The 24,069-nt window shown below is 69.6% G+C and overlaps 1 protein-coding gene across 1 annotated transcript; it reads right to left on the bottom strand.

Moving 5' to 3' along the window:
• Positions 1 to 400: 400 nt before the first annotated feature.
• Positions 401 to 23,747, bottom strand: CEP170B (centrosomal protein 170B). Its single transcript, XM_068990859.1, has 19 exons — positions 23,697 to 23,747; positions 21,252 to 21,383; positions 14,441 to 14,530; positions 13,291 to 13,369; positions 12,470 to 12,528; positions 11,272 to 11,410; positions 10,612 to 10,716; positions 10,014 to 10,490; positions 9,061 to 9,779; positions 8,812 to 8,982; positions 8,250 to 8,340; positions 6,354 to 8,096; positions 4,992 to 5,235; positions 3,436 to 3,595; positions 3,069 to 3,212; positions 2,890 to 2,978; positions 2,466 to 2,559; positions 2,260 to 2,311; positions 401 to 2,102 (listed from the first exon to the last, which is right to left on the bottom strand). The coding sequence occupies exons 2-19, from the start codon at positions 21,366 to 21,368 to the stop codon at positions 1,867 to 1,869; spliced, it is 4,809 nt and encodes a 1,602-aa protein (XP_068846960.1). The 5' UTR covers positions 21,369 to 21,383; positions 23,697 to 23,747; the 3' UTR covers positions 401 to 1,866.
• Positions 23,748 to 24,069: the final 322 nt, after the last annotated feature.

Genomic DNA, 24,069 nt, shown 5'->3' with positions numbered 1-24,069 from the left:
TCCATAGGGTCTCACAGAGTTGGACACGACTGAAGTGACTTAGCATGCATTGGAGAAGGCAATGGCAACCCACTCCAGTGTTCTTGCCTGGAGAATCCCAGGGACGGAGGAGCCTGGTGGGGTCGCACAGAGTCGGACACGACTGAAGCGGCGCAGCAGCAGCAACAGCGGCAGACCAGAAAGGGAGACCCTGGCATGAACCTCCCGGGTTGCAGGGGGCCCCCTCCCTCCCCAAACACCACTGCTGGAGAAACGAGGCCGTGGTGCCGGACACCAGCATGCTGCCGCACGACAGGAGAATGGTTTATTAGAACATGTTCCATGACAAGTCTTATAAAATAACCATTTTCTGAAAGACATCCATAAGACCACCTGAGGACAAACGCACAGAGGTGCCTCCGAGAAGCCAGACGAATAAGTTACTGATCCCAGGGTGAAGGCGCGAGGGGAGAGCATGGACCGTGACAGCAACACTGTGGTCACCACGGGGGGCGGGGGGGCGGACGGCCACTGCCCGCTTCCGGGGGGACAGCCGTGTGGGCATGCGGGGCGGGGGCACCAGGACTAGCACCTCCTCCGTGCGGACACAGCAGGCTCGCGGCGGGGCCGGGCGGGGGCCCCACTGCACTCACACACGTGCGCGTCGGGGAAGGGCACAGGGCCTGGGCACTGGGCGCCACGTCAGCGAGATGGAAACACAGACACGCATCGCCCCCTGCGGCCCAGACCTGCACGCGCTGGCCTGGGGTCCCGCCTCAGGGACCCGCCCCCAGCACCCCCACCCCTGCTCGCCTTCGACATTAGTGCACACGCCAGGCGGGGTGGGCGCACCCCCACTCCAGGATGGTCCTGGCGGGGCGGCCGCATGCCCACCCGCCACAGCCAATGGGCTCTTTGGCTTAGAGGCTCCAGACACACCAGCCCCCCAGGAAGGAGGGGCTGCGCTCTGCTGCCTGGCTCGTTCCCAGCTGAGAGGATCCTGAGAAATGAACGGTTCCTGGGGGGCTGCCCCCACCCCACAGCGCACGGAGGCCTGAGGGGCACCCAGTTAATGCCCACAGCGTCCAGAGGACGGGGGGGTGGGGGGGGGCGTGCAGTCCAGGGAGCTTCTGGAAGCCCGGGGTTCTGGCCACTTTGGTCAACTGTTCGCCTCACCGGGTGGTCCGCCTGAACCCCGGGAGCCCGGGGCAGGGCTGGCCGCCCTCCCTGGGCGAGCCTGGGCCTGCCGTGAGCGTGGACGTGCTCCTGGCGTGTGCGTGTCTGTGTGTGGCCGCCTGGCCCGCACACTGAGTCTGGCAGTTGTGTTGGCACCAAAGGCTCGCAGCAGCGGGGTCCCTGCCCCAGATGTCCCCTGGGCTGCACCCCTGCCTGGGCCACTGGCGTCTGCCCAGCCCAGCCCGTACTCTGCCCACTCTGAGAGCCAGGGCATCACGGGGCACGCCCGGCCCCTGGCCCTGTGTTTGGCACTGAGAGCCCGCACTGCCCAGCCCCTCAGCCCCCAGCTGGTCCCAGCCAGCACGGAGGGCCCGGCGGGAGTCGGGCGTCCCCCAGCCCACGAGGGGGACAGGGCCCTTCCAGGCCGGGGAGGGGCGTGGCTGCGATGGCACGACTCCTTCCTTGAAGCTAAAGACACGACGATGGGGATGGAGGGGCGCTGAAACACAGCAGGATGCTGGCCCTTGGCGGCGGCCACAGCAGGGGCTGGGCCAGGAGGCCAGCAGCGCGGGTGTGGGGGGCAGGGGGAGCTGAGGATGGGGCCTGGGCACCCACTCACGGGGTTAGGGCACGTGTAGGGGTCTTCGTGGTGACCTGTCCGAGCCGGAGGAGGCCACAGCGGTGGGTGGAGTGGAGGGGAGGCCCCGCCGCCTAGATCAGGAACCTCTCGGCGTCCGGGAGGAAGTCAGGGCGGAAGGGGGTGTTGGGGAGGCCAGGGGTCCCGCAGCTCGTCCGCTGTGGGAAGCTCCGGGGCGGCAGGGCCGAGGAGGGCGAACACAGGCCCGGGGCGGCGGGCCGGGCTCTCCCGAGCTGGGCCGAGCCCACAGGGCCGCGGCTTCCGGTCAGCAGGTCCAGGTTCCCGCTGGGGTCCACGATGGCGTTGATAACTGGGGGGGTGTGGAGCGTCAGGCCGCTCAGAGGCCCTGCCCTGCCACCGGGCCCACCCTCTGGGGGTCCTTCCAACCAGTTAGCCATGGGTGTGGGTCAGGCCCCACCAAGGCCCCTGGCAGCCCTCCCGCCCCCCCAGGCCGGGGCTCCACTCACCTTCCAGCTGCTTCTGCACGCGCCTCAGCTCCTTGAGGATGGAGCTGATCTCCTAGAAGCGGGAGAGCAAAGAGGAGGTGGAGCCGAACTGCCCAGCCTCACCCTTCCCCGGGGACAGGGGCTGGGGAGGAGCTGGGGTCCCGGGCTTCGGCGACTTCCCCTGGTCTCCCTGGAGCCAAGCGGGCTGGGGGCCGGGGGGCCCTCACCTTGTTGGACGTCTTCAGGATGGGCACCTCATTCTCGGCATTGATCCTGGCCTCCAAGTCCTCCCACGCTCGCCCTGAATTCTGGAAGAGGATCCTGTCCCCGGAGGGGTGGGGGCGGGAGCACGCAGAGGATGGTGACCACAGGGCCCCGCACAGACCCTCCCAGGCCACCCCGCCAGCCACAGGGAGGCCCACGCCATCCCCCACCGGGCACAAGGGGAAACTGAGGCCCGGAGCAGGACCCGGGCTGTTGGCAGCAGCGTCCTCTCTCTGTGCCGCCTGGGGGCCTGTGTCTGCAGACGCCCAGCTCGGTCGTGGCTCACGTGTCTGAACCCGTGTCCGGGGCCCAGGCCGGGCGTCCACCAAGCAGCGGTGGCTCCCTGGCCCCTCTCCTGGGGAGGGGTGGGACCGTGGGATGACTCACTTCATCTTCTCAGCAAGGTGCTCCGTGTTCTCGCGGATGGCCTGGGACAGCTGGGACACCGGGTTCAGCATGAGGTTATCACAGATCACCTGTGGGGACCCGGGCGTCAGCGGGCCCGCTTCCCCAGGGGGCCCCGCCCCTCCACGCCCCGAGGGGTTCCCCTGGGTGCGGGCTCCTGCCTCCTCGCGGTTCCGGGGCCGGATCTTGTTGGTCAGGGCATCCTCGCAGCGGTCGTTCATGTTCTGGTCCAGGTCCCGAGGGCCCAGGGAGCCGGGCGGCACCTTCTGGAAGCTGAGGCTGGCCTCAGGAATGCGCTGTACCAGCTGCAGAGGAGGGGGGCAGGGGAGTGGCCCGTGCCCACCGCGCCGTGGGCAGAGCAGACCACAGCGCCACTTGCTCAGGGTCCCCGCCTCCCCTCCCCCAGGAAGGCCGGCTCTGGACCTGGCCATCTCAGGGCGGTGAGGGTCCCTGTTGAGGGCTCCCAGCCACGACCCCTAAGCCCTGCCTACGAGGCGCCTGGAAGGGGCCGCCAAGGGCCAGGCTCACCTCCTCGCGGGCAGAGATGGTGGAGACAGGGGTGCTGGGCATGTTGTTGAGGGAGGGGCTGCGGGCGGGCCCTGGGGAGCCTGGAGAGTCACCATCGCCAGCCACGTCGTGGATCTCACGGGCCAGGGTGGCCACGTCCTTCACCAGCGTCTGGCTCAGCCTGCAGCCGGCGGGAGGGAAGGCGGGTCCCTGTGGGCTCCTCCCAGTCCGGCCCCATGGGGGCGCCGCTGGGGACAGGAGCCGGGGGGGGGTGGGGTGGGGGGGGGGGCGGGGGACTCGGTCCCCCAGGCGGGGGCAGGAGGCCCCACCAGGAGGTGGCCGCCGGGTGAGGGGCGGGGCACAGAGCCTCTGGCACTAGCATCGACAGAGAGACAGGGCCCCGCTGGGCACCTCGGGGAGAGGCGAGCAGAGACACCTCCAGGCCCCGGCCACGTCCCCCTCTCCTGTGGCCACCGGGACCACACGGGCCCTGCTCCAAGGGACACAGAGGTGGGGTCGCCAACAAGGGTCAGGGTCAGGCCGGCCCAGAGAGGCCAGGGACCTCCCCACAGGACAGTGGGCCAAGTCACAGCCCCTGGCACCAGCCGAACCCTTCGTCCCCTCTGCCCCGAGGAGGGAACGGCTCGGGGCCCGCTGGGGACCAGCTCCCTGCCCCTGGCTGCCCACAAAGACCCCGGGCTGGAGCCGCACCTCCGCCCTCCGCCCTGGACACTGCGCCTGGCGCTGCTCAAGCCCCCGGCCAAGCCGCTGTCCACCATCGCTCCCGTCTCTCCCAGCGGAGGGGCTCTGGCCTCTGGCCCCCACAGCCCCTCAACATCAAGGTCACCCCAGAGGCCAGGTCCACCCACTGAGGACTGGCTCTGCCCAGGGCGCCCCCAGCAGACCTCCAGATCCGTCCACTCTCAGTGGCCGGCACAGCAGTGACTGCTGCCCAGTCAAAGGCCACTCTGTCTCTCTGGCATCTCTGCACTGTCCTCTCAGCACCTGACTGGGAGGCACCCTCCACTGAGCGACTGCACGCAGGGACCCATCTCCAATAAAACGTTTGTGAAGGCCTTCCTTGTGCCCAAGGTTCCTCCCCACACCCTTATGGGCAGATCTGCACCCATCCCTCCAACCACCCGCCTCCCACCCATCCCTCCAACCACCCACCCAACTGTCCACCCATCCCTCCATCCATCCACCTCCCATCCCTCCATCCATCCACTCACCTCCCACCCATCCCTCCATCCATCCACCCAACTGTCCACCCTCCGTCAATTCACCTGTCCACCCAACCATCATCCATCCACCTAAACATCCATCATTCATCCATTCACCCATCCCCCCAACTGTCCGCCCTCCATCAATTCATTTATCCACCCATCCACCATCCATTCATCCATCTAACCATCCATCATCCAATGACCCACACAACTATTTATCATCCATCCATCCATCCTTCCAAACATCCATCACCCATCTACCCATCATCCACCCACCTGACTCCCAGTTGCCCACCCACTTGACTGGCATTTCTGAACCCCCAGCCAGTCCCAAGGAGAGGCACCCCTCACCTGGCAATCTCCGCAATCTCGGCCGTCTGCACAATGAAACCGTAGGGGTCAGGCTCTTCATCCTCGTCATCCGTGTCCCGGAGGCCAGGGGCCCTGGGCCGCGCCCGGCCGGAGCCGTCAGCCCGCGGGGTCTGCGTAGCTGCTGAGGCGTGGGGGCGAGCGTGCTTAGGGGAGCCGTGGCGGGAGCCGCACTCCTCCTCAGAGGTGGACGTGCAGTCGGAGCCCTGCTGCCGGTGGCGTGCGTCTCGGGTGAGCGAGTTGGTTCCAGAAGCAAGACCAGAACAGAGCAGCGTTCAGCACCGCGGCTGCCCCCAGGCCTCCGGGCGAGGGCCCGGAGCAGCAGGGCGAGCCAAGCTGCAGCTGGCGCCCCTGCACCCGGAAGCCCTTCGGCTGAAGGGTCAGCAGACCCCCGCCGGCTCAGAGGCACGTGCCTGGATGGGCAGCTGGGTGCGTCCAAGGGCCCTCGCGAAGCAGCCCAGGGTGGCGGCTGGTCAGCAGTGGGCACAGGCCGTATTCTGTCTGGGGGGGTGGGTCTGTGCCCACCGGCTGGGAACCAGTGCCCTTGGCAGCAGGGAAGTGGTGCTCACAGACACCCTAGGTGAGGGTAAACCTCTCCACATAGATAAGCCGTGGCCCTGGGCTGGACCGCGTGGGTGGCCTCACACAGCCTCTGGTCGGATCCCAAGCTCAGCTGCTGCAGGCCCCCTTACACCTGCCAGCCCATCCATCCATCGTAGCCCCCCATCCTTCGCCACCCCGGCGCTGAGCCCCCGAGGCAGCCGCATACAAGCACAGAACCAGGAGGGCGGGGGCCAAGCAGGTGTGGCCCCCAGCCTGCAGCCATCCTGGCCCCACCCGGTCCCTCACCCCCGGCCAGCCACCACCACCTCAGCCCCCAGCAGACCTGCAGGCAGGAGGGGCTCTAAGTTGGCAGGCGGGTACTGGCGGGGCCAGGGCTGGTCAGTGAACAGCAAACCCGACGCCTCCGACCAGTTCGCTCAGGACGCTCAGGCCCTGCAGGCGGGGGTCCATGCTGGCAGGAGGCCAGCTCCGGGGCCACGGCGGCCAGCCCTCCCCACTGCAGCCGTGGGGTCCACACCCCAGGAGGGAGCGGGTGGACCCGGCCCTCCCCCTGCGGGCCCCGCCACTCAGGAGACGGCCAGGGCTCCCTGCGTGCTCAGGACGGCCGGGGCGGCGGGGGCCCATCGCCCTGCACACCCAGCTGGGGGCCCATGCATCTGCTGATGGGAAGGGGGCCCCTCCAGGGCCGCACTGGGCCCGACACCCGTGGCCAGGCCGCTGCACAGAAGCTGCAGACACACCGCCCACGCCCGGGACCACCCGCCCACTCCGGGCACTCACTGGGTGACGAATATCGGGCGCTTCCCGGGCGGGCCCTGCTGAAGGGCTGGCGGGGGACCGCAGCAGTGTTGGCAGCCTTCCTGGCAGCGGGCCGAGCCTCGGCCATCATGGTGGGCTTGCGTCCGGGGCCGTACAGCTCGACGCTGCGGCCCGAGAAGCCGGCGCGGGTGGGGGCCGCCTCTGAGTCACTGGGCCCCGTGAAGGAGCCGGCCCGCTTCCGGGGCATGGCCAGGATGTCCAGGCGGGACAGCTTCTTGGCCTGCTCGGCTGCCGGCCGCCCCGTGGGCTCCGGGGTGGCCGGGGGGGCCCGTTCGCCATCTGCCGCCTCCGTGTCCGAGGCATCCCCCAGCCGGGCCCGCCTCAGCCGGGAGGCCCGTGTGGCCCGCGGGGTGGACAGGCTGTTGGAGCGGGTCAGCGTCTGCTGCGCCTTCCGGATGCCGGCCGAGCCTCGGCCTTGCTCCTCCCGGGCAGCGGCGGTCGGCGGCGGTGGGGCCATGGGTTTCCGGCGCGTCCCGGGCCGAGCTGCCCCCGTGGCCCCAGGGGTTTCGTGGTCAGAAGTGACTGTGTCAGCGCTGGGCGGGTGTGCGAGGCTGGAGCCGCGGTCCTCGGCGGGCCAGTCTGGGGACCCCCGGGGGCCGTGGCCACGCCGTGCGGCCAGGCATCTTGCCAGCTCTCCGGGGCCCGCATCCACTGGTCCCAGAGGGCGACGCTGCTTCTCCGAGAGCCGCTCGCGGGCGCTGCTCAGGCTGACGCCCCCCAGGTCCTGTGCTGCTGACGGGGATGGCGGCTTCTCCTTCTGCAGCCCCGTGGGCTGGGAGCCGGTTGGGCTGGGCCCGTTCTTGCCACTGAGCAGGCTGACAGTGCTGGCTGTGTCCACGTCAGAGTCCCCGGACAAGGAGTCCTCCGGCGGCCCAGGGGCGCTGCCCACCTCCCCCTCTGGCTCCTCCAGGGACTTGGAGAGCAGTCGGGCCTCCAAGGCGGCCAGCGCTGTCTCAGTCTCCTTTAAGATCAGGTGGGTGTCCTGAGAGTGAACGTCCACGCGTGCGGCCCGGGCCGCAGCCAGGTCCTGCAGGAGGGGGTGGCTGGGGATCTGGGGCAGCCGGCCAGGCGCCGCGGGGCCGCTGACCGGCTCCTTGGTGAAGCTTTCCTGCCGGACGAATGCCAAGGCCTCCTTGGGGGGTGCTGGGGCAGGGCCCTGGAGCTCTGGGGGCTTCCCTGTCGTCTGCAGCTGGATGACCATCCTCCCGCTGGTGCTGACGTACGTGCCGTCGTGGTCGTGGTCGGGGGCAGGGGCGCTGGGCTGGGCCCGCCCTGGGCCCTCCACCTGCCCCGGAGCCGCAGGGGCCTTCCTGGGGAGGGCTGCCTCTGCGCTCAGGTCGCTGATGAAGAAAGAGGTTGGGGCTGGCTCCCCAGGGCCCCTCGGCGAGCGCCGGCCCCTCGTCCACGCCGGCCCTTCCTGGGGACTCCTGCGTCTTTCCTCCTGGGGGCCCCCGCCCAGCTCGGGGCCCCGCCCGCCGTCTGAGCCACTGGCGTCGCTGAGGCTGTCAGGCTCCAGGTCCTCCTGGCCCAAGAGGAGGCCAGCCTGTTCGCCGCCCACCTCCGGGGGCCCGGGACCACTCCTCCTGGCCACCTCAGGGCCAGCAGGGCTGTCCGCTCTGTCGCTAGGCAGCTGCGGGAGCAGCCGCCGTGGCCGCACCGGCGGGATCCCCTCCAGCTCCGCGGCTCTGCGCCCGGGGCCGTCCTCTGCAGAGACAAGGGGGCCAGCTAGAGCGGATGCTGCCCACAGGCCCCCGAGCATACAGGGGGCCGGCCCTCCTCTGGCGGCAACGTGCGCCCACCCGTCCAGTCAGTGGCCTGAGGCCACCCTCTTGCCGCTGCCACGCTGGAGCCACTCACCTGACAGGCCTGGGTCTGAGTAGCTGTCGGCCAGGCTGGCCCAGCGGGACACCCACTTCTGACCCCCGGGGGAGCCTGGTACCGCGAGGCCCTAGGAGGGGAAGGCAGAAGGGCGTGAGGCGGGGAGAGGCTGGAGCAGCATGGGGAGGCCCAGAGGCGGTGGAGGGCGAAGCGTCCCAGCGCGACAGCCGGGCCCCACACCTTCCCCGTGCCTGCCCCCCGCTCCCCTAGAGAAGCAGCTGGGAGGCCCCCTGTGGTCCTCGCAGGACCCTGACCCGACCGCCCACGTCTCAACCGGGCCCAGTGGCCCAGAGGTCAGCAGGCAGGCTCTGCCGTGTCCCTTAGACTCCGCCAAGCCCTGCCCCGGGGACACGTGCACCCAGGCACCCAACTTGACTCAGGGCCCCAGACCTGGACCTCTCAGCCCTGGTGGGCACTGGAGCCTGGAGCCCACAGCTTGGGCAGGACCAGGACCAGGGACCCAGTGCCCGGGACCTCGGCCAGGTGCTGCCCTCTCCCTGCCCAGTTCCTGCCTGGGCAGTGTCTGGGCTCAGCCCCACACCTGCAGCCCCACCTGGGGGGTCATGCCCGTGGGCCGGGAGGCAAACTCCTGCAGCAGGGCCATTCGCTGGGCCGCCCCGTCTCCAGGCTCCTCTCTGTCCCCTCTAATGACTGGGCGGAAGGCGGCCGAGGACGCTCTGGAGAGTTCAGGAGACTCGAGGACCCCAAAGACCTGCAGGGAGGGACAGGCGGGCCGCGGTCAGAGCCTGTGCCCAGGCCGGGCCCCCCAGCCCCGCTCCCCGCACGGCACCTGGTCAATCATCTTGCGGGCCTCCTCCACCTCCTGGTCCTGCGCTTCCGTCTCGATGGTGTAGGTCCCTGCGTCGCTGAGGCTGTCGTCCTCCTCGTGCTTGCGGGCCTTCGTCACCTGGGGGTCGGCGGGCGGGGGCGGTGGAGGTGAAGGGGCTGCGGGGCTGGCCCCACGGGGCGTCAGGGGCACGGGCAGCGTGGGGGGCGCTTTCTCGGGGCCCGGCCGGGCTGCCGGGGAGCTGTCCCGCAGACACTGGGCTGCGAAGTCCTGGGCCAAGCGGGAGCGACGCCCCACGCTGCCAAAGGGGCGGGCAGGGGCCCGGGCGGCTGGTGAGGGGCTGCCCAGCCGCTCCTCCGTCTTCTCCCGCTTGAGCGAGCCGGCCCGCTGCGGCCCCGAACTGCTGCCGGTCCCACGGGCCAGGGCAGGGGCAGCCGGGCGGTCCCTGTCGGCCGGCCCAGGGCCACGGCGCCGGTCGAGCCGGGGGTCCCCGGGGGGCGTGTGCGTGAAGGACTGGGACCGCTTCTTTCGGGGCGTGTCCTCATCAAAGAACTCAATGACGAAGGCCTGCTGGTTGTGCAGCAGCTCCTGGGGGTCCCGCTTGATCTGTCTCTGCAGCCGCGCCTGCTCCCCACCGGCCTCCGCTGGGACCCCGGGGGCCCCAGCCACCTTGGCCAGGGGGTCCTCCGAGTCGCTCTGGGTGCCATCCTCGTGCTTGTGACCTGTGGAGGGGGGGACCCACCAGGTGGGATGGAGGGAAAGGCACACAGGACCCCTGCGGTCCCAAAGGAGGAACACGGCGCCCCCCTACCCACCCCGGGGAGCCCTGTACACACAGTCCAGAGGGGCAGCAAGAACACTCGGGACAGCCCCACACGGGCGGGCAGCTCCCAGGACAGGCAGACGCATCAGGGGCGACGAGGCCCGGTGGCCAGGGCAGGTGGCCGTGCGCTCACCCTTCAGGGTGCGCGTGTGCACCGGCAGGTCACTCTTGGTGCTGTGCCGGTCATCGCCAGGCCCGGCCCGGGGCAGCAGACTTGGGTCATTCTGCACCAGCCAGTCGGCCACCTTGGTCTCGGCGGAGACCACCTCCACAGGCGTGGCCTCCTTGCCTGGGGGCCGCCGCTGGCGCAGGAACTTGGTGACATGGTCCTTGATCTTCAGCTTGCCGGGGCTGCAGTCATCAAACTCGATGGTAAAGCAGGCATGGCTCTGCACGGGGGCCACCCCGCCCCCGCTGGGCTCCGCATCCCTGGTGGGCGCCTCATGCAGCGGCACCTCTGGAGGCCGCGGGGGGGGCGCCTCCTTGGTGGGGATCTCGAAGTAGCTGGGCTCCCGCCGGAAGGAGTAAATCTGAGGCTCCGAGGGGGCCCGGACACCGGCCGGTGTCCCCGTGAGATCGCCGTCCTGCTGAGCCAGGTCCTTGGGCCGCTCTGGGGCGGGAGGGACGTGGGCTCAGGACCACAGGCGGCACCAACAGCTCCGCCGCCCCCCAACGGGCCTCCCCCATGGCCGAGAAAGCACCCTGGGCCCAGACTGCCCCCCAGGGCTCACCAGGGCAGGGCTCGTCCTGGCGCCGGTCCTCAGGCAGGCTGCCCCCATCGTCTTCCCCCCACCAGGAGGGCTGCCCATACAGGGGGGTGCGGTAGGTGGCCGCCTCTGCAGAGGGAGAGAGTTTGACCCTGGGTCACATGGCCCCATCGCCGACAGGAGGGGAGACCTGCAGCTGGGGAAGATGCTGGGGTCTGCGGGGGGCCCTGGCATTGCCTCCCAGCTCGGACCTGCAGTCGCCCAGACCCTCGCCAGCCACGAACCATCCTGAGCCCCGTTTCTGCACCCACGGTGGCGGTGAGAGCCCGTCCGCAGAGCAGCTGTTCGGGGAGGCCTGTCCCCAGCCCCAGTCCTCTGCCTGATGGGCCATCCATCAGGCCTGCCCAGGGCTGGCCTCTCCCAGGCCCTGCTCTGGTTCCGGCCACAAATGAGTGAGCCGGGAGCTGAGGTCCCCTGCAGTCTGACTGGACCACATGGGTGCTGGGGCACACGGGGGGCAGAGCAAGTGTTGACAGGGGTGAGTGGACAGGCATGCCAATGGGGGCGCAGAAAGGCAGGCACACACGGGCGGGGTCGTCAGGGGTGGGGGTCAAAGGCCAGCTCCTGGTGAGGGCTCAGGGCCCGGGTGCTGCGCCCTGCCCCGCCCGCGCCCCGCCGTCCTACCTGGTCCTGGTCTCCGGTCCCCCCGCTCTGGCCTGGGGGTCGAGGCCTCGCAGTAGGGCACCTGTTCGGGCACAGCCTCAGCCCTCTTAGGCGCGGGGGTCTTGACGCTCACCTGCAGCTGGCTGGTGTACTTCTCGTGCTGTGGGAAGCAGCTGGGGTGAGAGGTGAGGTGCGGCTCGCCCCAGCCCGCCCCGCCCGCCCGAGGACAGCCCCGCCCCTGAGGTCAGCCCCGCCCCCAGGCCACCTCTTCCCAGGACAGCCCCGCCCCCTAGGCCACCCCCTCCCAGGCCACCCCTTCCCAGGACAGCCCCGCCTCACCCGGCCCCACAGAGAAGGTCTCCCTCACCACCCCGCAACGGGCAGGCACCTAAGACCTGCCCAGGCCACATAGCTGGACGCTGGGGGTCCACAAGTTTCCGGGAGGGAGTGGGCAGCAGCCGTCAGAGGGGGACCACCACCCACAGGCGCCTCGAGAGATGGGTGGGGTCAACCCCCAAGAGCCGTGGGAGGTGGAGAGCAGTGCCTGCTGGTGCCCGTGCGTGTGGGTGTGGGTGTGTGTGCGTGTGTACACATGTGCCGGGCTCCCTGGGGCCCCTGCCCCTCACTGGGCATGGGCCTCTGGGCAGGCCACCCACCCTCCCTGCACTGCCCACAGTTCCTTTGGAAAACGGGAGTGAGCCTCCCCCCACTCCTGTCTTGGGGCTCCTGGGTGGGGCTGCGCACAGAGTCCCGAGTCCGCTCCTCGACACCTGCACAGCTGAGCACGGGGAAAGTGGGGGCTCCACCTGCTGTGACCCCCATACCCCAGCCCCAGCTGACGGAAGTGTGCCTGAGGGCGCCCCCACCCAGGACCTTCCCCAAGGCTGCCCCCTGCCGGCCCCTAGCTACCCTTCCCTGCCTGCCCCCACCCAGGAGGAGGGTCCTCCTGGTGCCCCCGATGCCAGGAGGGTGGGTCCTCTTCCCAACCCCCTCTCCGGCTGGGCCCAGAAATCTCCTCTCAGGCTCCAGCCACGCCCTTCTCTGTGGCTGCATCACCCAGGGGATGGCTATCTCCCCGCTGGCCAGACCAGGCCATCCGGTGGAGCAGGCCAGACCAGGCTGACTCACAGCTCCGCAGCGGGCCAGGCAGCCAAGAGGCCTGGGGGATGAGCAGCGGGAAGGCGGGACTGGGGGCGGGGCCCGGCCGCGCAGCACTGACCCTTAGCGCCTCCTCCGGGACGCGGTGCTGCACACGCTCCAGTACGTACATGTTGGGATGTGGCAGCGCGTTAAGGAGCATGGGCATCAGCAAGGGCGGGCCGGGCCCGCGGATGGCACTCTCCGCTGCCAGCACGGTGGATGAGGGTGGAGGCCAGCAGGCTCGCCCCCGCACACCCATCCTGTCCCGGGCACGTGTCCACACTGCAGGGGCCGCCTGCAGGTCGTGCTGGCCCGAGTCATAGCACCCACGTGCCTGAGGGCTGCAGGGACCCCCCTCCTCCCCACGCACAGCCCAGGACCCCAGGGGGCCCCGGAAGGCAGGCCACACGCCTCCTGCTCCAGCTCCCATCCCAGACCACCCTGGGAGGCCCTGGCCTCCCAAGGCTCCACAGGTTTGGAGGGCTCAGTGGGGGCATCAAGGATTGGGGGGGGCAGGGGACGGGCTGCCCTCCTGCCACGCGTAAGGGTCGCCCCACCCCCCACATTCTGAGCACAGAAGTCACTCCTAGGGTCCCCCAGCAACACCAGACCCTGGGTCCCAGGAAAGCTCATTCTTCAGGCCTGTGTGGGCGCACACCAGTGGGCTGGCGAGTGGAAGGAGGTGCCCACGGCCAGGCCGGAGCCCTGCCCCAGGTTCATCCTGCTGCCTCTAACCCCCTGGGCCCTGGGTGGGACCAAGGGGCCCCCACCTGCTTCCAGGATAACAGGGCGACGGTGGCCGTGGGGACAGTGAGGGGCGGGGAGCAGGGTGAGTGACAGGGCACCTGTGGCCGTGGGGATGCAGGGGGCGGGGAGGAAGGTGAGGACCCGGAAGGATATCGTAGCCAAACCGGATGACGTCATTGAGCTTCAGCGTGACGTATCTCTGGTCTGGGATGCGCACGTCATTCACGAACGTCTGCGGGGAGGCAACAGGGTGCTCAGCCAGGGCACGTGGTGCCGTGAACCATCCAGCCCGCCTGTGCTGCTCGGCGCCAGGCACTGACCTCCAGCACGGGCACACCAGCGTTACGCCCCAAAGGGACCACAGGACAGATGGCTGGAAGGGAGGCCAAGGCGTGGGGCCCACCCAGCACCCAGGGACCCTGGCACAGCCCTCGAGCACAGAGCCGTGACACCCTTGCGAAACGGACACACAGGGCCCCTGCCAGCCCCAGCACCCGAGGCCCTTGGGTGGCAGTCCCCAGACCTGCAGGGGGGGCCTGGGCAAGGCTGGCCAGGTTGTGCAGCGCCCTTGGGGCAGGGATGGTTCATCTGACCGGGGGGCCGAGGGAGAAGGGGTCTCGGGGACAGACTCCAGCAGTGACCGAGACCCCCGACTGGGGGCACTCAGCAACTGGTGGAGTCAGGGTGGGCCTGAGCATGCTGCGGGACCCCCAGCTCAGGGCGGGGGGTTGGGGGCAGGGTCCTCCTTGGCTGGAGGGAGGCTGGTGGTTTGCTTTCTTATTGAAACAGCCTCCAGGGCAGGGAACCAAACACAGAAGGAACAAGACGCCCAGACAGACGCCGAACCCTGCGGAGGGACCCTCCTGTCCTCCCTGCCAGTCTCTGCCCACCCACTCACTTGCTCCTGCAGCCAGGAACTTCCTGTTGGTCACCTCTCTGAACCTGCCACTCTTAACTCGCAAAAGAGCTCACATATGCCCCTAGGACGGGACACCCAGCATCCATCCATCTTAGGAGCCCATTTTCCAGCCTGCAGGAGATCCCCAAACCTCCCCTGCCCTCCTGAGGGCCTGACTCCCCTCCTCCCAGAAGGCAGCCCCTCCTCCTAGGGGCCCTGCCCAGAGGGAGCCTTCCCAAGGAGGCCACCAGAGCGGGAGGTCCTGGAGGACGATAGGGGGGCAGGGCTCTGGGCCAAGGTGAGGGGCGGGGCCAAGGTGAGGGGCGGGGCCAAGGTGAGGGGCGGGGCCAGGGCGGGCAGGGCCTGGGGGAAGGGGCGCGAGCAGCACAGAAGCGCCGCACTCACCCCGTTGAGGCTGCCCAGGTCCTTCACCCAGTGCTCGTCCCTGTCCTGGTCGTAGTTGATGACAGCGTGCTGCTTGTCCACGCTGCGGGACTGGGGAGACACGGAGGCCCTCAGGTGGCCTCCCGGAAGGGGGCCCAGGGGACGGGGCCCCATAGGCGGCCCCGCATCCACACGCCCCGCCCGGGCCACACCCCCACCAGGCCGCTCGCCTCGCAGCACGTGCGTCTCAGTCACGTCTCCACACCTCAGTGTGCGCCCCCCCAGAAAGCCCACGCGGGCCGGGCCCGGCCAGCCCGCCCAGCACCAGGGAGCCTCGGGTTCCTCCCGCCCCAGCCTGCCGCTCTGGGCCCTCCCTCTGTGACCAGCGGGCACCAGCTGGCCAGCGCCCACTGCCCTCCCCGCCACTGCTCCCGGGGGAGCGTGGGAAGGGCCGGACACCCTCGGATGCTCGGGGACAGGCTGTTCACTCCCAAGGGGCTGGGGAGGACTGGAGCCCAAAGGGAGGATCCAAGGGGCGGCTGGGGGGTCGGGGAGCCCCAGCCCCCACCCCACCCAGCCAGTCCCACTGCGCACGCCTCTCGGAGTGGAGTGGTGGACACGCACGCGCATGCACACGCACTTCCGCTGGCGTGCACCAGGCTCACACACCCTGAGTGTGCATCCGGCCGCCCAGGTGCCACATAAGCGTGTGTACACAGTGCCTCCGCCCTGGCCACCAGCTCACCAGGGCCCCGCCCAGCTCCCTTACATGGCCACGCTGCGGTCCCTCCACTCCGGGCGACAGAGGCAGGGACGAGGTCACGGGGTCACGTTCTGCTCCATCGGGAAGCGCCCGCACAGGCCACCCTGCCCGGCCAAGGGGCTGGGGGTCTCAGCACAGCATCGCTGCCCGCCCTGCGGCCACACCTCAGTGCCAGAGTCCCCTCGGGTCCAGGGGCAGCTGCAACCCTCCTTGCACCGGGTGAGCCCTGGCTGAGGTCCAGCCCCAGGTGAGACCGGCAGGACCGGCAGGACCAGCCGCCAAGGGGCGCTGCCGCTCAGCCCTCCAGGAGTGCCCACGAGACAACCCGCGTCCAGAGCACAGCCGTAGGGCCCACAGGGCCCACGTGCTCCCTGCCACCCAGGCCCTGGGGAGGGTGGCCCAGCACCTGAGCCTCCACGTCGCCACCCCCCGGGCTTCTCAGCTCACCCAGGTGAGGGCCCAGAGCCCTCCCCCGCCAGCGACCACCACTGGGAGCCATTTCTCTGAGACTCTGCCCACCCAGCCCCTCCAGCATCATCCAGAAACGACCAGTTTCCAGGAGAGGCTCCAGCACCCGCCCCCAGGACAGGAGCTCCCAGGGCTGGGCCTCCTCCCTACCCAAGAGCACATGAGGGAGAGGCGGATGTGGGCTCTGGCCCAGCCCTGCCTGCACCCAAGGTCACGCAGCTTGGCAGAGGCACCAAGGCAGGACCTGGAAAGGAGAATGTAGCGGGCAGGCTCGCGGGGGCCACAGCCCTGGGCCTGTCCTGGATGCCGAGGCAGGCGCTGGCCGGTTGGGGCATGACGACACTGCTATGTGACGGCCCCCGAGTAGGTTGCTAGGGCCCCATCTCATCCTGCCACGGACCCTTGGGCCCCTGGAGGGAGTGGGGGTGCAGGGGTTTCAAGGGCGGTGCAGAGTCCATGGGGCCAGCCAGGGCCTCCCTGACACAGAGCCACCTGCCGCAGCACCCCAGCCCCCACCTGGAGGCTTCCCAGGGAGGACCACTGAGCTTCCCCGGGCTCACATGGACGGCGCTGGGGCAGGAGGCTCTGGCTCCCCAAGTAACGAGTCTCAGGTGAGCCAAGTCTGTCCTTGAGACCTACTGCCCCGCACCTCAGGCCTGGTCTCTGCCCTGGCCCTAACTTTCTCAGCCAAAGTTGGCACCCGCAGCTAGACAGCTCCTGGCCACCCTGGCCACGGCCTGTGCCTGGACACAGGCACCAGCTCCCCACTGGACTCCCCGCTGGGCCCCGAGGTAGCCCCTGCCATGGCCTGGCCTGGTGGGGGCGGGGGGCAGGGGCCGGGGCGGGCACACGAGGGACCCCGCTCCCTCCTCCAAGTGGCCTAGACGAGAACCAGCAGCTTCCCTGGCAGTGTGCTCAGGCTCGCCTGCCCTCTCCCATCAGGTCACTGCCCCCGTGGGAGGCCCCGTGGGTCGGGCACTCCTTGGAGTCCAGAGGGCAGCCGGGAGGATCGGGGCTCACCTCCCCCTGTGCCCTCTCCATGTCCAGCCAGCTGCCCAACACCTGGATGCCACTGGGGCTGGACTGTGCCCTCCAGCTGGCCGGGCGTCAGGCCTCCCAGCACCGTGGGCCTGGGGAGAGGCTGCTGGAGGCTGCACACTGGGGCGTGATGGGACCAGGGCGCTGCGCCCGGCCCGAGGCCCAAGGGGTGGGCAGCAGGAGCGCACTCTGCCCCTCAGGCTCGGCTGCCACCTTTGCCGAGGTGTGGCCCCTAGAGGGGCTCTAGACCCGCCTTTCTGACCTGAACACCTCTCCTCCTTCCCTGAGCCTCAGACCCCGCCTCCTGGACCCTCCCCCGGCTGCCTTCCGGTGGGTCAAGCCCAGCCTGGCCAAACCCAATTTCTCCTCCTCGCCCACCTGGCCCTTCAGCCTCCCTCGGGAGGGCCGCCAGCCAAGGCCCCGAGCTGCTCCGGCCACGCCCCCAGGCCCCTGCCTTCCCAGTCAGCACCCCAGTCAGCCCACCCCTGTCCATCCGCACAGCCCCCACCTGGCCTTACCTTGACTCTTCCGTTGAACTTTCCAGGGCTCCTCGGAAGCCGCAGCCCTCCCTGAACGTTCCCCTCCCCACTGTGCCCCCACCAGCCTGCTGGCCAGATCGCTGTGCAGGCTCTGGAGGTGCCCTGCCCGCTCTGGGCCAGGGTCCTCTGCCCAGGACCACCCCTCCCTCAGTCTACCTTCCTTCTCCCGGCAAGATGGCCCACCCTGCCCACCTCCTGGCTCCTGGGACTTGGCACAGCCCCCCTCATTTGCACCCAGAGCCTGGGCTGCCCCTTCCAGTTCCCAGGGCCCCTCGACTCCAGGCACAGCCCCGGCCACAGCCTCTCCCCGGACTGCAGGGACCTCCAGGACCCCCTGGGCCCAGGCAGGGAGGGGCCCCACATCCAGAACTCCTCCCCCTCTGGGTTGAAGCCCCAGGCCAGAGGCAACCCCACCCCACCAAGGCCAGCTCAGAGGCTGGAGGCCCACCCAGGAGGTGGGGAGGGGGCCTGGGCCTTCAGACTTAAGAGGACCCAAAGCAGGGGGTGTGGCAAGTGGAGCGGGTGGGTCACAGGCCTGCGAAATAGACTAGAGAAGTTCCAGATACACGGGCCTTCGGGAGAGGACCTAACTGTGCTCCCTTTAGATCGGAGTAAAGACGGGCTTCCAAAACTCAGGCCTGACACCCTCCATGGGTGGAAGCCCTGCCGGGAATCCAGCAGCGGCCAAAACCCCGGGCTCTGGGCACACCCTCCTGCCAGCTCACACCCAGCACCACCCAGCTGGGCCACAGCGCCCACGGCCTGCCTGTGTGGGGCGTGTGTGCAGGGGCTCCCTGGCCGGGCCTCTGGGTAAGGACGGGAGCGGACGGAGCCCAGCTGACGCCCTCCCAAGGGGCGAATGGGGAAGCGGAGAGGACCTCTCGCCACAGACACACACAGGCGCTCTCTCACACACAGGCACGCCCAACATGCACGTGTGCGTGCACACATGCATGGGTGCACCTACACGTCTGTGCATGTGTACACGTGTGTGCACATGTAATGACACACGCCCTGCACCAGAGCCCGGGCCACGGGTGCAGGAGCCACAGCTGGAGGCCTGGGCCCGGGTCCCCACAGTCATCCCTGCTCAGGCCCGGGGGAGCCAGGCTCAGCCCGGGAGCCATGCCCTAAGGTGCGTGGGGGGCCGGTTGAAGAGTCTGGGGGCACCGAGGCCTGGCAGGCAGCACCACCCCCAGGACACAGAGCCCCCGCCTGGGCCCCCACTCCGAGGCCCCTGCCTGGATGGCAGCACAGCCTCGGGGCAGCCCCCTGCTGCCCAGCCTTCCCCTCATCGCACAGCCTCCTCCGTCCCCCGAGAGGACCCCCCATCTCCAGCAGCACCCCCAGGCTCCTCCTCCTCAACTCTCAGCATGTCATAACCCCTGTCCCAACCCCAGTGCCCCCTTCTGTCTGTCTCCTGGGGGGGGGTCATCTGGCTCCTCCCACGTGTCTGTGGCCGGCCCAGCCCTGCCATGGGGACCCCAGGCTCCAGCGTGGGGTCAATGAGCATCACAAATGTAGGAATGGACGCAGAGGGCAGGCCTGGGCGCTCCAGGAACACGCAGCTGGAAGAGGGTGAGGATGGGACGGGAGAGGGCAGCTGAGAGGAGGGGCTGGGACAGGCACGGGGGTGCCAGAGAGCTGGGGCAGGCGGGGACAGGCAGGGCCCCACGGAGGCCGGGGGGTGCGGGGGGGGGGGAGCGGCACTCAGGGATGCCTGAGGCGCACGGTGGGGAGAGGGAAGGTTGGGGTTTGCCCTGGACACCGGGCGGGTCGGAGGACAAGGGGTCTGTTCAGCAGCAGCAGGCCGGGGCCGCCTCTGAGATGCCCAGAGCTGGGGACACAGGGGCCTGGGGACAGGGCAGCGAGTCACCGTGTGTGTCACGTGAGCGGAGACGGGGGCCGAGGCTGTGGGCGTGGACAGGGCCTCCAGGGAGAGGCCTCGTGTGCCCAGCGCCCAGGCTGAGCAGGAGCCACGGGGGCCGCCAGGCAGGAGCCAGGAGGCTGGGGAGCCTGGAGCTGCCCCCGGGAGAAGCCGAAGGGAATCCCATCCGGGTGGGGGACTCGGGCTGGGCAGCGGGGGCTGGGGGACTGAGGTCAGGCAGGGGTGTGGCGGTGAGGAACTCCCTAGCAGGGGCTCCGGGCTTGCGGGTGAAGGGGGCCGGCAGGACCGCACAGCCCAGGAGACAAGGGTGTGGGGCGTCCTAAGCGAGGGGCCAGTGGGTGGAGCGGGCGGTGTTCCCACTTCACTCTCCAGCTACACGACCACCTGGAGCCTCAGTTTCCTTGTGTGATGGACGCACAGCCACAGCGCCCAGGACAGCCAAGGGCAGAAACAAGGGTGCCCCCAGGCCAGGCGCTGGCCCAGCATGAAGCTGGCCTGGCCCTCCACCCTGCTCAGGGCTCCCCCAGCAACTGGCCCAGAAACTAGGGAGTCAGACCCCAGACTAGCTCTGAGGACCCTGCCCCCCCGCTGCACCAGGAGCGGCTCCTCCAACGCTGGGGAAAAGCAGCAGGCGGAGCGAGGGCCTGGTGTGGGGCCAGGGCCGGGCAGGCGGAGGAGCAAGCACGCCGGCCCCAGCACCCCCAGGCCCCTGCAGGGCCCCCTACCAGAGGCCCTCCTGGCCACCCTGGGGGGCCACACAGTCACAGCAAGGAACACACAACCCCCTGCCAGGGATCAGGGCCAAAGGCAGCGACCCCTTCAGATCTCTCACCAACTGACAGACAACGGGGGTCTTGTCACATGGCACCGCCAGGGAGCTCCCGGCCGCACCCAGGCCTCGCGTCAGCTGCCCCAGAGGCACAGCCTACGGCCTCTGCTTGTTTCATGTGGGCCTGAGAAACAGTCTTTCCATTTCCCACAGTCAAAACAAAAAGACTCTTCCAGGACAGGTGAAGATAATATGAAACTGACATTTCAACCTCCACAGACAAAGTCTGACTGGCGCCCGCTGGACTGAGCACAGTGCTTCGTGACAACAGCAAAGGCGAGACGCTGTGATGGAGGCATGTGACCCGCAAGGCCTCAGCCTTGTCCCCAGCCCTTCACAGAAGACACCTGCCCAGGCCTGCATAGAGCCTTCCAAAGGCAACTTCCAAAGACAAGATGCAAAGAGAAAAAGGGAGAGGCCACTCTAGACCAGAGATACTGAAAAGACCAAACAAGCAAAGGCAGCAAGTCAGGGTCCTGCTGGGTCTGGAGGCAGGCAAATCGCTGGAGAAGCCAGGGTGTCTGGAAGCGCACAGGCCTTGCACGTGCTGCCCGAGTGGACGCGCACTTGGCTGGGATCCTCGGCTGCGGCCCGAAGCCTGACGAACCCCAGGGAGTGCGGAGGCAGCACACGGGTCTCACCTGGCCCTGAGTGGGCCCCTGGTTGGACCAGGCAGTGCAGCCCACCGAGGACACCTCCTGAGAGTCCCACGGTGGGACCTGTGGAGCTTGGCGGCCCTGAGGACAGGGGCCCGGGCGCCATGCCGGGGAGGGCTCAGGGCTGCAGGGAGCCTGACTCGATGACGACCATTAGGATGGGGGAACCCTGTGGACCCTACAGGCTCAGGTCTCCGGCCCCCTGCCCTGCCCTCCCTGATCCTAGGAGCCAGACTCGGGAGCCAAGGTCAGCGTAACGCAAACCAGGGCCAGACAGAGATTCCTGATTGCCGAGTGCCTGGCATCCTGGCACTTAGTGCCCTGCCAGCCTCTCCAGCCACCCCCCCCCCCCGGCGGGCACTGGGCTTCCCCTGGTCAGAGCTGGCCCTGTAGCTCAATTCCCAGCCCAGCTGGGGCCCCTGGGCAACGAGGATGTGCTCAGATCCGCTCTCAGGCACCTTCCAAAGGCAGGCTTGATGCCTTCAGAGTCCAACGGCATCAGGACCTCCCATCAGAAGAGGCCCAGGCCCCCCGCTCTTGAGCCCACCCAAGACCCATGGGCCCGCTGTGGGTCCAGAGCCCATGCGGAGGCCCAGGCCTCCTCCCCGGGCAGCGCCCCCTGCCCCGGCCAGTGCGGGTGCCCACACTCACCTGCAGCATGAGCTCACACTCGTCTCGCCCCACGAAGATGAGCTCTCGAGGGAGCCGGTGGCGGGTGCCGCTGCTGCTCACCAGGAACCACGAGGTGACGCTCATCTTGGCACTCATGAGGCCCGTCCGGCCCTGGGGGTGGGAGGAGTCATCAGAGAGGGGGCCCCCCTGCCTAGCCCCCGGGCCCTGGGCACCCTGAAGGCCCGCACAGAGCCTGCCCTACTGGGCCTCAAGCACCTTCACGGTGCCACCACTGCGGCTGCTTTCAGAAAGGCTGGGCTCCAGGCCAGCCCCTCCTGGACCATGCCTGTCCTCCACAGACCCCCTCCCAGGCTAAGGTCCCCCCTTATGCTCTGGGCCCATGTGTACCTTCTTCTCTGTCTGGGTGCCAGAGCCCAGGAGGGAGGTGGTGCTGTGGTGCCCGAGGTCCTGGGGGCAGATGTGGTCGGGGGGTTGGGGGGGGGACCCCTGCCTGTTGCCCAGAGACGTGTCACCACCAGCACAAGTTCACAGACACACTCATGCCACACATGCGTGCACACAGCTTCCAAACACACTCGGAGCACCGCCCACAAGCTCCCAAGCCACGCTCCTGGAGCGGGCGTGCGCACACGCAGGCCCCATCCTGGGCTCTGGGGGCCGCACACTGTCCCTGCATCAGGGGGCTTCCTTCCAACCGGTCGGCAGGCGCCAAGGAGGGGAGCAGCTTGTGCCAAGGTCCCAGCGACACAGAGAAACAAGGGCACTGGCAGCGCTGGGGGGAGGTCCATCCAAGGCCGGGGGTGGGGAAGTGGGCACGCGAGCCCCTGGGGCTGGGCTCCAGGCAGAGGGACGGGCCAAGGCCCAGATGCTGGGTCATGCGTGCCTGGGAGTCCAGTGGCTGGCCCAGGAGCGGAGCAGACGCCCTGGAAGGGCCCAGGGCTTGCTGTCACCCTGGGTGCTAAGTCCAGGATGAAATGCAGCAGGCCTGTTCCAAAGTCACGGAGGAGCTCAGGACAGGAAGAGCAGCTGCACCCAGCTCAGGGTCTGAGCACATGTCGCACACCTGTGAGGCCAGCCCTGGAGGTCCCAGGTCCCTGACCCGACTCACTGTGTGCAGCAGGGACTAGGTGAGAGGTGAGACACTAACCAGGAAGAGAGAGGAAGGTGCTGGCACCCTGGGGGAGCACCCCCAGGCCTCCTCCCTGCAACGCCCACACCAGGAGCTCTGCCTGAGGCTAAGAGCCGGGTCTCAACACCAGGCCCCACCCATCGGTGAAGGTCCAAGTGAGCGTGTGATCCATGGCATAACCCATACCCCGTGCCATCTCGGGCAAGCACGTGGGAAGACACACAAAATCCACCCAGAAGACGGCCCCAGCTGGCCAGAGTGGCCTCATCCTGGGACCCCTGCCCTTCCTCAAGGTCCAGCCAGAGGGGCCAATGCTGGAGGCTGAGGGGGTGGGGACCTCCAAGCCCCTGCAGCCCTGGGAGGGCTCTCTCCGGGTTCTCTCCAGGGGCATGCCCGCCCCATCTCGGTGCTTCCCAGCCCCCACCCCGCCCAGCTCCCGCCCTCTGCCGTCACCTGCTACTAGGTCCCCATCAGCAGTTGGGAACGGAGACCCCACCCAGAGAAGGCCACAGCCTCTGCTGGCAAAGGGAGGCCAAACCCCCAGAGCCCGGTGATGCGGCTGCGGCCAAGCCAGGCCGCCCCTGCCACTGCCAGCCCATCCCAAAAAGGCCCAGGCCTGGAGCGGTGGACGCTCCCCAGCAGCCTGCGGCCGGTTCGGAGCTGGGCTGGCCATCGTTGCTAGGAAGGAGAATAATAAACACCCCAAACTTGTCCCCTCGGCCGCCCCAGCCAGAAGGGCCACCCGCCCAGGGGTGCGGGGAGGAGGAGTCGCCCGGAGCAGGGGCTGGGAAGGGCTGGGAGCGGCGGCGGCGGGCGGCTGGAAGGGGCAGACGGAACCGAGGCCGGGGCCGGGCCAGGAGAGGAGGCAGGGACGGCGGAGAGGCGGCGGCGGGGAAGGGAAATGAGCAGACAGCGAGGAGGAGGAGGAAGACGGAGGGAGGGACCGCGGAGAGGAGGCCAGGCCGGGAGGCGGCCGGCGGGAGCGCGGGGCCCGGGCCGGGGCGGGGGGGTGGGGAGGGGGCGGCGCCGGCTCTGAATCAGCGCCCGCCGCGGACGGCCGGGGCCCAGCCGGTGCCTGGGCGGGGACCCCTCTCTCCAGGCCGCGCAGACGCGCGCTCGCCGGCCCCTCCCGGCCCGGCGCAGACCCCGGCCGCCTCCGCGGCGGCGGGGACCTGCCCGGCCAGGTGCGTCGGCAGCCCCCACCCTCGCGCCTTTGTCCGGCCCACGGGACCCCTCACCTCGGCCCCCTGCCCGCCGCCCACGCGGCTCCGGAGGCGCGCAGGTGCGCGCGCGGGGAGGCCCGGCCGCCGCGGGCGCAGATCGGCGCGTCTTACCTGCGGTTCAGCCCCGGCTCCGTCCCGGCTCGGCCCCGGCCCTCCCGCCCGCCCGGCCGGCCGAGCGCTGGGCGGGGCCGCCGCCTAGGACATGCCCGGCGCGGCCCGCACGCTCGCGGCAGCCCGGCGAGCCCACGGGCGGAGCGGCGCCGGGCCTCGGCGGCGGGTCCCTGACGTCCGCGGGCGCCCCGCCCCGGCCCGCCCCCGGCCCCGCCTCCGCCCCCCGGAAGCCCAGGTCGGGGCGGCCCGGGGCGCCAGGTGCGCGCGGCCCCCGCGCCCGCGCCCGCCCCGCCTCCGCCTCCCGGGCCGGCCGCCTCTCCCCGGGGCCCCCCTGGGCTCGCAGACCCCTCCCCTCCAGCTCTGCGCCCCGCCT

Source organism: Capricornis sumatraensis, chromosome 19, assembly GCF_032405125.1.
Source record: "Capricornis sumatraensis isolate serow.1 chromosome 19, serow.2, whole genome shotgun sequence".
NCBI classification, from domain to species: Eukaryota; Metazoa; Chordata; class Mammalia; order Artiodactyla; family Bovidae; genus Capricornis; species Capricornis sumatraensis.
Note: the sequence above shows the minus strand (reverse complement) of the source record. Positions and strands in the feature narration are given on the sequence as shown.